The sequence below is a fragment of the Phallusia mammillata genome, chromosome 8 (assembly GCF_965637545.1).
Source record: "Phallusia mammillata chromosome 8, kaPhaMamm4.hap1.1, whole genome shotgun sequence".
NCBI classification, from domain to species: Eukaryota; Metazoa; Chordata; class Ascidiacea; order Phlebobranchia; family Ascidiidae; genus Phallusia; species Phallusia mammillata.
In genome coordinates, this window is record NC_137259.1 from 15,614,275 (window position 1) to 15,628,505 (window position 14,231).

The 14,231-nt window shown below is 38.7% G+C and overlaps 2 protein-coding genes across 2 annotated transcripts; one reads left to right on the forward strand and one right to left on the reverse strand.

Annotated features, from left to right (window-relative positions):
- Window positions 1–347: 347 nt before the first annotated feature.
- LOC145205578 (choline/ethanolamine transporter FLVCR2-like) lies at window positions 348–1,433 on the reverse strand. The gene has a single exon (XM_080078310.1). The coding sequence runs from the start codon at window positions 1,431–1,433 to the stop codon at window positions 348–350; it is 1,086 nt and encodes a 361-aa protein (XP_079934436.1).
- Window positions 1,434–7,990: 6,557 nt separating this feature from the next.
- LOC145205579 (choline/ethanolamine transporter FLVCR2-like) lies at window positions 7,991–9,400 on the forward strand. Its single transcript, XM_080078312.1, has one exon. It carries the CDS (start codon window positions 7,991–7,993, stop codon window positions 9,398–9,400), a length of 1,410 nt encoding a protein of 469 aa, XP_079934438.1.
- The last annotated feature ends 4,831 nt before the right edge of the window (window positions 9,401–14,231 follow it).

Here is a 14,231-nt window from a genome sequence, read left to right on the forward strand (position 1 = left end):
ACGTAACTTGATTTTTCTACTGAGGAAAGCGTCAATTTATTTTCCATTCTCTGAATTCGACCCGCAAAAGCTTCTCGTCCGGCCGTTTTAGAGAACTTTACTGAAATCCAAAAGGATATTACCAAAGAATAACTCAATCCTAAACCGTAAAATAAAGTTTGCTTAAAACGAATATTTATTGCAAATGTTGTACAAATAGGATATCATTTTTGATTAACTCCAAAAAGAGTTAAGAGTTAGAGTTGTGCTATAATCACATGACACATTTTAAACGTAAACGTTTCTGGATTGTTGTATTTGTTCAAATCAAATTACTCAATAAATCGAACTCACTGTCAACAGGTTTATTATTGATCCTCAATGGTACTGGCTTCTGCTTCTTGGCGGTGAAATGGCATCTTTATGAAGGGCAACAAACATATTGGTAACAGTAGATAAAACAATTCCACAGCAAATGCTGCGATGGGTCCAAACTTTTCGAGTAACAATCTAGCAATAGTGGTTTGAATAAGCAACATGATTCCTAAACCAATCACGTTAAACACGAATGCATCTGTAATGCGGGTTGGATAAGTAACTTGCACTATCAGTTCTGTAACACTCATTAATGCAAGTCCCACGAAAAGACCCACCAATATTTGGCTTCCATAAACCAAGGAAATGGAGTTAATGGCGAGACCAGCTATCCCAATAAAGCAAGAAACGCTTGCCAGGTCAGTAGACACAACTACCGATGCTTTGTAACGTCCAGTTATGCTTAGCAAAGGTCCTGCTGAAAAACTGCCCACAATCGACATGAGCCAAAGACCCATGATCATGTATCCACCGTCAACGTTGGTATTTCCGTTCTTGCTAAAGTTTGCTTGTAATATCGATGATAACAAAGTGGTTATGGACCGTGGAATTGGGTCGACAGTATTTCTTGCAAACCACGCGGTTAAAAAGTGTACGTTGGTCAACAATTTTAGTTGCACATTTTTGAACTTTGTTAGCACTTTTTTGAAACTAGTGCTATCTTGTAAATCTTGTAACTGCAAAACTTTGGCTTGAGCAATGCTTGGAGGGTGCTTGGGTCGTGGTTTGATGAACAACACAACAAACACAAGGATAACCCATGTGACAATAGCAAATGAACCAAACACTGCCAACAAACGCATTCGGATTATTGATGAATTACCAGTGACTGAAACCAAATTAGGGGCGACCACAGCACCAGTAGCTTTTCCAAGGGCCCTTCCTACAAACATGATACTGACAGCGTAAGCAATTTCGTTTGCTGGAAACCATACAGCAGCGATTGCGCTTTTCAGTGGAATCCGGATCGTTGTGGAGAAAGCAGATATTAACTGGCCAAATATGGCGATAGAATCACCTTGACGAAATGAAACTGCTAAACTGGCCAGGGTTAGACTTGGAGATGAGCATGCGACCATTGCAACGATAGACGTTTTCACACTGAATTTTCTCAAAATAAACAACAGAGGTATGCAAAACAAAACCATGGTTAAAGCGCGAACATTAGAAAGCCAGTCAATTTGCCAAGGCTCCGCGTTGAAGTACTTGGCCATGACATTGTTGGTGAGACAAAATGCTGTCGACACAAAGCTTCGCATGCAAGACACAACACTCATGATGATAACTATCACCCATCTTTCAGGAGAAGATTTTACAGCCTCTTTATTTGCATTTTGGCCTTCTCTTGCATCACTACTTTCTGGGTTGATCAAATGAGTTGTTTCTTTTTGTTGTTTCATTAAACCGTCTGATTTTCTTGCATTCAAAAGTTACCCAACCTAACCGATGTGTCACAAAATGCTTTGAATTATTCAAAAATATGTCTAATGGCAAGTCTAGTATTACAAACCGCTAACAATGAGCCAGCACTCTGGAGAACAAACATAACACAAACTTTCGAAAACTGTACATGCAAATAACACTAATCCCTGCTGGAAGTTTTCCATTTTGCCTAATCCATACATCAAGCATTTCAAAAAAATGCATGTTGGCTCCAAACCGCAATTAAAATTTCGCGGTTTACACAAAATCAGAAATTAAAAGTTACGACAAAAACATGCAATTTTGAAATACTTATAAGTACTTTGCACGAGCCAAGCAAAAAACTCTTCAACATATATTGTCGTGTCAGAACACCGCTGCATAAGCAAGTGCTTTGCAGTTATAATAACAACAAAACATGTTGGGTGATTTGCCGCAAACAGGAAAACAATGACAAACAAATTTCTCTTGCATTTCAAAATTTGTTAAAAGTGCTGGACGGGAGGAAAACAAGAGAAGATAAATGCTCGCCAGTGCTTTAAATATGTTTACCATCGACACGGAGCTGAAAATGAAGACAACCGAAAAATTAAGTTTCCACAGGAAATGAAACAAATGTCTTAAAATAAATGGTTGCTTTTATATGAGTCATGACATGTCACATGCTATATTGTTTGCCAGAAACAATCTGTTCCAGCCATAGGCGCCGAACACGGATATGCCGGGTATGCGTGGCATACCCGGACGAAAAACTCGGGTATGCCGCATACCCGAGAATCGCACCAACGTTAGTCATGCGTTGTTGCTTTTTAAAATTATTTCGACTAATACGTAACATACGCAAATGATTTCAATCTAGGTTATTGTCTCACAAGCATTAAATTGTTCGCATTCATTACAGTTGTGAAACGTATTCGAGAAGCATTGGAATTTAAACAATAAAAAGTGGTAAATAGCACAACAAAGGTATTGGCGCTGTCCTATGGTAGAAACGCCGCTGCCCCGGGTATTTTGTCAACAACCACGTGATAAAAAAGTTTACCGTTTGTGAACTAAATTATAAAAATAAAGCCCAACCTTTGTTGTAACTTCCTACACCACAAGAACAACGACTGGCGAGTTTCAACCGAAAAAAAACAACACATTTAACACCCAATGTTACGTCACAAACGTAAGGTTGGTACTTAGCCTACAAAAATAACGTTGTCGAAAGTTTCAGGCAGGTCAGAACATCGTTGAAACAAAGTACACTGAACTTTAAAATTAATTATGCGTCACATACAACTCACTGCGTTAAATATGCAACACGTTGTAAACGAAACAAGCGACGTTAAAACGAACATTGTGATTGTTAGGCCAGAAGTGTGTGCGCTTTGTTGCGTGAAAACTAAGCATTTTTGTTATAGTTATCACAGAGAAGATAAATGTTAAACATTAAAGTAATTTGCGACGCACGGCAAAGTATGTTAGGTGACAGTCGAACTAAATCTTTTCTGTCTTTATTGTTTTGCCTACCCGTAATTTCGGCAAATAGGTCGTTAAATTGCAACAGTAGCAAAACGGCCTGGCGGTGGAATTACGTTGTGTAAAGCTTATATACTGCAACTTTAATGCATTCTTACCATATGCATCCGCAGAAAATATATTTGGTATTATATGACGTCATATAATACGGCATACCCGGAAAAAATTCAATGTCGGCGCCTATGGTTCCAGCAAGTCCTTGTTTGTACGAAATAATTCGTGCATCTCACGACAGCTTAGGTCTAGGTTTACTTTTACTTGCAACAGGGATTTGCCTTTTAATTGTTGAAAATAAGACAAGATTGGGACGTAGGTCAAAAAGAAGGACATTTCTTAGAAATAAGGACAATACATTTTTCTAAGAAAATCTTAGAAATAAGGACAGTATGACAACCCTGGCCTTAAGCCTAAAATTCAACACAAAGTCAACGTAGTGAGAGAAATTCTCCAAACATTTCATCTTGACTTGCTGCGTATACGTCACAAACTTTTCGTGGAAATTACTTGTCAACATATTTGAAGTTAAAAACTTGTAGCACTTAATCGTCGTTTTATAGTTGTAGGTTACTAAAGCTTTTGGGGCCACAACCACTTACCGGTTAAATAAATTAGTACTTGGTGCACAACTTGTGGTGCCAAAGTCCAAAAAATATTATTGAAAATTAAATGAAATTCTCATTACAGGACTCTTACTAAAGTGACTCGACTTGAGTCGGGTTACTAATAAAGCTTCGCATGCATGACACAACACACATGATGATAACTGTCACCCATTTTTTAGGAGAAACTTGTATATTAGTATTTTGGCCTCCTCTTGCATCACCATTTTCCGTGACCTGGTTGATCAAAGTGATAGTTTCTGTATTATTTTGCATTTAACCTTCTGTCAGTTTGCACTCAAACGTTACCTAACTTATCCAATATGTCACAACATCCTTTGATGAAAGCTAAATGATGTCGTATAAGTCTAGTATTACAAACCGCTAACAGTAAACCAGTACACCAGATGAAAAACCAACCAACTAACACAAACTTTCTTATGTTTTCGGAAAACTGCAAATGCCAACAACACAATTTCCTGTTAGTTTTTATGTATGTTTCCATGTCAGTATTTGAAACACAGAAAATGCATGTTGACTCTAAGCTTCCGTTCAAAGTTTGCGGTTTGTATTGAAGCAGTTACGTGCTTTCAAATCTTCATTTTGGCACTTTGGTTTAGCTCATCGTCAAGCAATTTTAAGTTTGCAAGCATGTCTTTTTGTTTCCATGGAAATTATACCTTGTTTTTGCGGCATATGGTATTCCGCGTTGTATCTTTACTGTTGCATGTGTTTTCATGATTCATGATTCCATTAATACCCACCAAGGACTTTTTCGTTACAACCGCCTAGTGTTTGGTTTAGCTTTAGCCCCAGCGTTATGGCAAAAGGCTATGGATCAAGTACTGCAAGGTTTGAAAGGGGTACAATGTTTATTAGATAATATGATAATCACTGGAACAACAGATGTAGAACATAAAGAAAATCTTAGGAATGTTCTCAAGCGACTGTCGGGGCATGGCTTGGAAGTAAATCGGAACAAGTGTGAGTTTTAAGGACCAAATCGAATTTTGTGGTCATGTGGTGGATAAAGAGGGATCGCATAAATCCCACCATAAAATTAGGGCAGTGACGAGTTGTCCAACCCCACAGAATGTGTCCCAGCTACGTTCGTTTCTTGACTTAGTTAATTATTATCATCGATTTTTGCCCAATCTGTCAACCCTTTTACATCCGTTATGTGAACTTTTAGAGAAAGGTCGTGAATGGAACTGGTCCTTGGAATGCGCTCAGTCATTTGACAAAGCTCGTAAACTTATGGCTTCTGATAAGGTTCTTACACATTATGATGTAAATTTGCCAATTAAGTTAGCATGTGATGCATCGCCGTACGGTATTGGAGCAGTTATGTCGCATGTAATGCCGGAAGGCAGTGAACGACCCATTGCTTACATCTCGAGATCTCTGTCAAAGTCCGAGAAAAACTATTTGCAAATTGATAAAGAAGCTTTAGCTATTGTGTGAGCTGTACAAAAGTTTCACATTTATTTGTTTGGTCGACATTCTACGCTTGTGACAGACCATAAGCCTCTTACTTCTATATTTCATCAAAAAAAGCATTCCTGTAATGTCGGCACAACGTTTGCAACGTTATGCTTTAATTTTGTCCGCTCATAATTATTCGATAGAATACCGCACTGCAACTCAACATGGAAATGCTGATGGTTTGTCTAGATTGCCCCAATGCTCCACTGAGACTTCGTCCGATGTTGCGAGCAGTTTTTATTTCAAGCAGATTGCCTTTTTTGCTGTAACGGCTGATGAGATTGCCAATCACACACGCTCGGACAAGACTTTGTCACGGGTGTTTGCTTGCGTGACATCGGGCAATTGGGTGCAGGAAAGTGACATCATGCCGTATTATTATCGAAGAAACGAGTTATCAACATATTAAGGATGTTTGGTTTGGGGACCCAGGGTGGTTATTCCAGAAAGTTTAAAACCTTCCATTTTGCAGGAATTACACAACCGACACCTGGGTGTTGTGAAGATGAAACAAATCGCTCCAAATTATGTCTGGTGGCCAAACCTCGATAAGCACATCGAGGAATTGTCTAAAAACTGTTCGGGGCGTTTACAAAACAGAAACGCACCAGCCATCGTAAAATACCACCCGTGGCAAACATGTGTTAAACCATGGCAACGCATTCACTTAGATTTTGCAGGTCCTGTTGAAAACCACATGCTCTTGGTGATCGTGGATGCTTATTCTAAGTGGCCAGAAGTAATCCCGATGCGTTCGACCACGGCGGCTGCAACCATGGACGAACTTTGCAACGTTTTCTCAAGGAACGGTATTCCTGAAAAAATGGTTTCAGACAACTGTCCTCAATTTATTTCACAGGAGTTCGAGACGTTCGTAAAGATGAACGGTATTCGTCATTCCAAGACTACTCCTTACTCTCCAGCCACTAACGGCCAAGCGGAGAGATTTGTACAAACTGTCAAGAGAGGTTTACAATCTATGGCAAACGATCCTGGAACCCTAAAAAGCAAACTTTCAAGATGTTTGTTGTCCTATCGCAATGCTCCCCATGCATTGTTAGGGGAGTCCCCCGCCAAGCTGTTCCTCAAGCGCAATTGTAGAACACGGCTAGATCTGGTTCAACCCACGGGAGAAGAAAGGGTTGAGAATTGTATAGAAAAGCACATCGACAGGCACCACGTGCAGTCACCACGAACATTTGAAGTTGGTCAAAAAGTGGCAGCCTTAGACTATCGTGCTCGCAGTAAACGTTGGGCGATTGGTGTCATACAAAAAGTTCTCGGGTCTCTGACCTATCTTGTACGTATAAACTGCAAATTTATTTGGAAGCGTCACACTAATCAGTTAATTGACATGTCGGAAAATAATGTTCGTGGCAATGTAAATGTAATTCGCCGTGTTTTGATGATTTTGTTTTTGATAACCGTTCCAACATGTCGAACGATTCTTATACTCGTTACCCCACGAGAACCCGACAACCGCCAACCAGATATGGGTTTGAGAATTAGAATTTGTTTGTAGTGAGGAGTGTTATATATTTGTGTTTATTCGTGCGTGTCTTGTATCACCACGTGTGTTCGCTTAAGCGTAACGACCGCTTTATAAGCTCGTGCTTTGCCCTAGAGGTCATTACAAGTATTTACGCGAGGAGTGCGCTTTATGCAGTTGAAGGACTTGAGGTTAAACACATTGTTTATTTGCTCTTACGTACAACACTATGCTCGCAACGTTTCTTTTACGGTTAAGGATTGAGTTATTCTTTCGCAATATCCTTTTGAATGTAAGTGTAATGTCATAGCAGACTACAAGAATCAGCCTGTGTGACAGGGCGGTGACCGACGGATCTGTCTACACTTATCAGATATATTCAAATAGAATAGAATTCGATTCTATTTGAATAAGACGGAAACTGACGATGCCCAAATAGGCGAAATTAATATTTCTGTTTTTCAAAAATAAAACATTACACTGACGCTGATCGTCTGCTGCTCTTTTTGAGTACATTTTGTATATATCCTTTTGAATTTCACTAATTTTTTCCAAAAAACGGCCGGACGAGAAGCTTTTTCGGGTCGGAATCAAAGGATGAAAAATACATTGACGCTTTCTTCAGCAGTAAAATCATGTTACGAATCAAATACAACTATAAACGTTTACTGCATTTGATTTTAAAAGCTATTTCGTGGACACGCAAAATGTCACAGCAAAAATGAGATAAACGTCACAGCAGAAAATAAATGCGTATTAGCTCTTGACGTCAGGATGTCTAAGAGGTATTTAGGTTCTGAAGTTTAACTAAAATGACAAAGGACAAAAAGACAGATGTGTGGTTGTTTTGTCACGTTTTCGTGATTACATCTGCACGCAACCAACTCCCAAAAAACTAATACGTAACAGTTCCATTTTGGTTAACACTGAATGTTGTTGTTTAGTTTCCAGAGAGTATTTTGCAGGCAATTATGAAACATGTGAGATTTGACAAGAATGTGTTTTTTATTTGTTTGCTCGAAGCTTATATGTCTTACTCTACATTTTTTTTGTAACAGTTAAAGTATGCCGTTTTTTAGTTTTGGGTTTACTTAACTGGCATTGTTTATTAGCAAAGATGGCAAATGAGTGCAATCTTACGGAATCAACCGCTTCTCTTATTTCACGCCAAGTTGAAGAAATCAGTGGACAGGAAATCAAATCGTATTCGAGCAGATGGTTTGCAGCTGTTCTGATGTTTACACTCAGTTTTTCTAGAGGCTGGGTGGCATCATGCTACCCCTCAGTAAACGATGTCCTTGCTGCATATTTCCAAGTCCTGCCATGGCAAATAGACTGGTTGTTGATCTCACAAGCAGTTGTGTTTGTCCTTTGCACAGTTCCGCTTTCGTTTCTTATGAGCAGTGCAAAGTATAGAACCGCATTCATTCTTATGACCTCGTGTCAAGCTATGGGGGTGCTTCTTGTGGACCTGGCTTTTTTGACAAGACATACTTTTGCCTTGGCAATTGTAGGACAATCTGTGTCAGCTGCCAGTAACATCCTTGCAATGTCTTTGGTTCCCAGCACAGCCGCTGTATGGTTTCCAGCCGATGAAATTGGCCCAGTCATTTCTTTTTGTACAGTAGGATGGGGACTAGGTGAAGCTTTTGGATCACTAACGACTCCACATTTAGTGAAAATGGACCAAACGTCGTCCACAGTAAGGTTCCGTATGCTTCTTCTACTTGGTTCAGTTGGGTTAGTCCTGATTATATGTTTAATAGCAGAAGTATTTTTTCTCAAAAGCCGGCCCCCTACACCGCCGAGCAAAGCCCAAGCGATGCTGATAAAGCATCAAGAAACAGCGCAGAACGTAAGTTTCACGGAACAACTTGTTCGTTTCAAGGATCTAATGTTGAATCTATATACCAACCGTCAATTTCTAACGCTGTGGTTAGTGTATGGCCTTTCTGTTCCAGTTATGCGAAGTTACACCGTTCTTTTTTCCTCCATTCTGCACAATCAGTTTCAAAAAGCCTCTGGTTTAAACACTAAAGCGGGATTGGTGCTGATGACATCCTGGGTTATGTCAATATTTGGAAGTTTGGTCGCTGGACCCGTAGTCACGAAAACTAAAAGATACAAAGCTATAGTAGTAGCCTGTTTGGCCACACAAACTGTGTCGTGTATGTTAGGTCTTATAGGTGCTGAATTGTCGAATTTTGCTGTGATTTATGCTGGGATGGCAATACTTGGATTTGTTACTGGTTCAGCGGCTGTTGCTCTCTATGAATTACTCGTAGAAATTACCTACCCCTCATCCGTTAAACAAGTTTCAATGTTGACGATGATTGGTTTGGGAATAATGACACTTTTGTACCCAGTGATCGGACGAGCGTTGTTGTCATACGTCAATGCTTCAGCATCCATCTGTTTTCCGATAATTACAACATTTATTGCCGTGGTTTTAGTTGCTTCGCAGAATCTGTCATTTCATAGGCTAAATGCCGAACAGTCAGAAATGGAAGTACTACTTGAAAAGTAGTTTTTAGATTAGCGCGACAAGAAGCAATTAATATTATTTTTGCTTTGCTTTTTCGGACATGATGCAATTAAAAATAGCAAATAGCACATTGTGTTTTGTGCTTTAAACTTTTGCTTCGCTCCGAAGCAACGAAGCTTTAGCAAGCTGAAGTGATTGGCTGCCACTTTTGCTTCTGTAGTCGTTTAAAATTGACATCCTTGTCTTTGCCCACCCTTGGCTGTTTTATGTTGCACTTAGCTTAGTTTTTGCTGCTTTATCATAGTTCCACAATCTGGAAATGGACAAATAGGTGTGATAATACAACTTTTTCGCTTATATGTGGACGTTAGAATAATTGACGAAGCAACAGTGCTTCCTAATCAAAATCAGTCAACAAAGTTGTTTAACGATATATATTTCACCCCAAAAGGGCATCTTCAGTCGTTCTGTGAAACAACGGGTGTAAAAGTAAAACAAAACAAGCAATGAACTAAATCCATATCAAACACACCAAAAAATTACAACAACCTGCTACAAGCCCTTGCTAACTATGCAAGATCTGCGACAGAACTGCATCTAAGCTACACGAAGAGCTAACACTACAACAAGCGATAAGGGAACAGTGCGCACCCATATAGAAAGAAGGAAAAGGAGAGAGACGAGATAACCGTCTAGTCCAGGGGCAACGAAAGAACTCTAGAGTGGACACAAACAAACAACCCAGTTCAAATGGAATTACCAAATAAAATCGATAAAAACCAGTAAAAAAAAAAATTTTTTAAATAATAAAATATAGTTATCGCACTCTGGGCAAAACCATTTTTTGAATATTGATAGTAGCTTGGGTAATTTTAAGCCACTTTGCTTCGCAAGCGTCCAAATCTTTAGAAGGCGGCTGCTGTAAAAACGTGACATAAAACACACTCGGCAATGACGGGATAGGTGGCGAAGAGTTCAGGGTGTTTAACTGCGTAATGGCGCAACAGCGCTGCATTATCGTTACCTTCTTTAATATCATGTTCTTTCCATACCGATCTATGGTGGTTCCATCGGGTGCTAAACCGGTTTTTTGTTTGGCCGATGTATTGTTCTTTACACATACGGCATGTGGCCGCATACACACCATAGTTTTTGCAGTCCAGCACCTGTTTTAATCTAATATCTTTGCCGCGTGTGGCAAAATTACACCACCATAGATCGGTATGGAAAGAACATGATATTAAAGAAGGTAACGATAATGCAGCGCTGTTGCGCCATTACGCAGTTAAACACCCTGAACTCTTCGCCACCTATCCCGACATTGCCGAGTGTGTTTTATGTCACGTTTTTACAGCAGCCGCCTTCTAAAGACTTGGACGCTTGCGAAGCAAAGTGGCTTAAAATTACCCAAGCTACTATCAATATTCAAAAAATGGTTTTGCCCAGCGTGCGATAACTATATTTTATTATTTTATTTATTTTTTTACTGTTTTTTATCGATTTTATTTGGTAATTCCATTTGAACTGGGTTGTTTGTTTGTGTCCACTCTAGAGTTCTTTCGTTGCCCCTAGACTAGACGGTTATCTCGTCTCTCTCCTTTTCCTTCTTTCTATATGGGTGAGCACTGTTCCCTTATCGCTTGTTGTAGTGTTAGCTCTTCGTGTAGCTTAGATGCAGTTCTGTCGCAGATCTTGCATAGTTAGCAAGGGCTTGTAGCAGGTTGTTGTAATTTTTTGGTGTGTTTGATATGGATTTAGTTCATTGCTTGTTTTGTTTTACTTTTACACCCGTTGTTTCACAGAACGACTGAAGATGCCCTTTTGAGGTGAAACATATATCGTTAAACAACTTTGTTGACTGATTTTGATTAGGAAGCACTGTTGCTTCGTCAATTATTCTTACAAAAAATTTACTTATAATCAGTGATCGTCGAAAAAAAATATTTAACAAAAAAAATAAAAAAATAAAAAAAAATAAAAAAAAATATGCCTACTACTTGCGGGATAGATCCTGTACCAAACACTAAATATGTGGACGTTTGGAGTATTGAGATAAATGAATGTTTATTGTTTCTGTGTTAGTCAGCATTGTTTTCTGTTGATACAACTTTGCGCATATTTGTACAACAATGCGAAAAAACTGCTAAATGTCCATACCGAATTGCTTTCAAACTGTTAGCACAAGCAAAAAGTGTATTTCGAGGCTCAATGTCAACCAAAGGAACACGCAATAACATCACGTTTTTAATGGAGCTGGATATGTGGTCACAAAAGAACGTTTTCCCAAACCGGATACCACAACATGCTGCCCTGACTAGATTGCCCTTAGCAGTTTTCTCTGGCAAAGATTCAGCTGTGCCAGAAACTTTACATTTACTTTTGTATTTGTTGATACATGAACCGAATGCTCGGTCGCAGTAACACGCGTCCCTGCCCAGTGATGCACCTCCAGCTGGTAAAGCATTGAAGTTAAAATTGGTTTGCAACCATTTCATACTTGCTTACAGTTTATATAGGCGTGAGTATACAAGTCGTTGTTATATGTGGGAGAAAGATTTGCACTCGTTACAAGTTAAATTTTTAGATCCTATATCAACAAGATCACACGTTCATTGAATCAGTGACATTTAAGATGCTTAACATGTACTAAAAAGTTATCCCTCAAACATAAAAGTGTAAAAGATAGCAAAACTATAACGAAACAAGGCTTTAGTATTATGAGTAGAAATAAATCGTGCTTACAGCACGAGATTCTGCGATTCTTACAGGAAGCAGTGTAATATGTGTTGTAAGAATTTCGTTTTAGTACCTGGTTTGCACTAAATTTTTCAGTAGTTCTAAATAATTCACAACTGGGTTGTAGGGTAATAAACTTATTTATCCGTGGTCTAAAATAGTTTGTGACCACGATACCAATGTGGACAAGCTGTGGTATGTTCTAGGTTTGCTTTTCAGCCATTATTGCGTTATTCATGTTTTTGTTAATCCATGAAGAACACCCTTTGCCTAAGGCTTAATTTGCGTGGTTAAAGATTTCATTATTATCTGCGCGCCTACATACTTCGCTCATTATAACTTTGCGTTGATCAGCCGTTTGCGATTTACTTTTGCTTGAAAGCGTTTCTATCGTATTTTTTTATAATCAAGCGAAACATTTAACTTCATTAAATGCTGGCAAGGACACAACACTAAATATAATTCGTATGGTGTTTAAATTGTTGGTAGTTTGAAAGGTTCTTAAGGTTTGAAACACTACTTTTAATGCGGTTTAATGTCTGCAATCTGTTTTATGGCGTCTATTTTTAGATCTTTTACATATTGAAGTTGTCCCAACTTATACAAAGCTCGGACATATCTTGTCTTTACTCATATTGACAATCGAAAAGATGGACATATATCTTAAATGAGTGTTTTCTAAACTCATACCCTATATTTTAGCACACTGTTCGACCGTTGTATTAATTGTAACGTTTTCGCAAATTAAAGACAATGCATTTTTGTCCAGACGGTGGTAATGGTAGCCGGTTCGTCACTTGTCTTCTCTAGTGCTGTCATATAACAAACCTTCTGCTTCTTGACGATAAAATGGCATGTTTATAAACGGCATAAAACGGGTAGGTAGCAGCAGGAAACAAAGGACGAAAGAAAATGGCGCTACAGGGCCAAACTTATCCAGTAAGAGTCTAGCAATGGTGTTTGAATAATCCACATGATTCCTTCTCCAAACACATGAGTACAAATACATCTGCAATGCGGATTGGATAATTAACTTGAACTGCAAGCTCGGTAACACTTACTAACGAAAAACCCCACTAGAATTTGGCTGGTATAAACCATGGCTAGTGGCGAAAGTTCGATTCCAGCTATCCCAAGAACGCAAGAAACACTTGCCAGACCGAACGTCCAGATATATGGAGCAATGGAACTGCCAATAAATACCCAACAATGGTCATAATCCAAAGGCCCATGAACTAAGCCTACTTTTTCCGACCAGGCTAGTTAATTTCCGAAACCAGCAAGGTCAGCAAATTCAAAAGATTGTCTAAGACACGAGTTTCGCTCAAAACCAGGGCTAATCAGTCGATGCAGTGGCTAACATTTTATTTGTCTCCCAAACTAGGTTTTTTGTTTATTACAGAACTAACCTAAAAGATATTGTGCTTAACCTGTCACGTTTCCTTTAGGCGTCTCGATTGATAAGAAGATTTCACAACAACAACAGAAACGCTTCCTGCACAAAGCGTGATATATGAATGACTCGTTTTATTGCTTTATTACTATCCTTAAATAATCGTAGATTTAATAATGACTAACACACATTTGTTTTTTAGGAAAAGATAGCACACTGTAGGAACGGCAAATTGGTTAAAAAATTGGTTCTGGTTTTTAAATGTTTGACTTTTTACGACGAATGAAAAAAGTAGGGTTAAGCATGATCATGATCATCAACAGCAACGCATTTAATTGATTGCTTTATAATCACACATAATTTCACCTACAAAAAGTTTGGTAATAAAACAGGTTACATAGAATAGCATTTATTTCATTTTTACTATTTGATAAGGAAGGTACTTTAAACACACTCCGCAATAATTTTGCAATCGCAGGATAATAATGCTGTACAAGCTGATGGCTGAAATTTTCCACCGTATGGCGGCTGTTGTGTTACATCTTTTGCTTACTATAGGCTCAATTGATAGGTGAAACGATATACCAGCACAATTTAACATTCAATTAAGTGTTTAAATAATACTGTGTCGCCTGTCAATAACCAATTTTGAGGTAAAGATTTGAATTGCACATCTACGTTGTTGCATCATTTAAGTCTGGGAAAATGTTTCAGCTGCTCATGGCTTTGAAGAAAGCTGATTGG

Excerpts from the sequence above, each read along its gene's own strand:
- LOC145205579 (XM_080078312.1), top strand. The coding sequence starts at position 7,991 with ATGGCAAATGAGTGCAATCTTACGGAATCAACCGCTTCTCTTATTTCA.
- LOC145205578 (XM_080078310.1), bottom strand. The coding sequence starts at position 1,433 with ATGGTCGCATGCTCATCTCCAAGTCTAACCCTGGCCAGTTTAGCAGTT.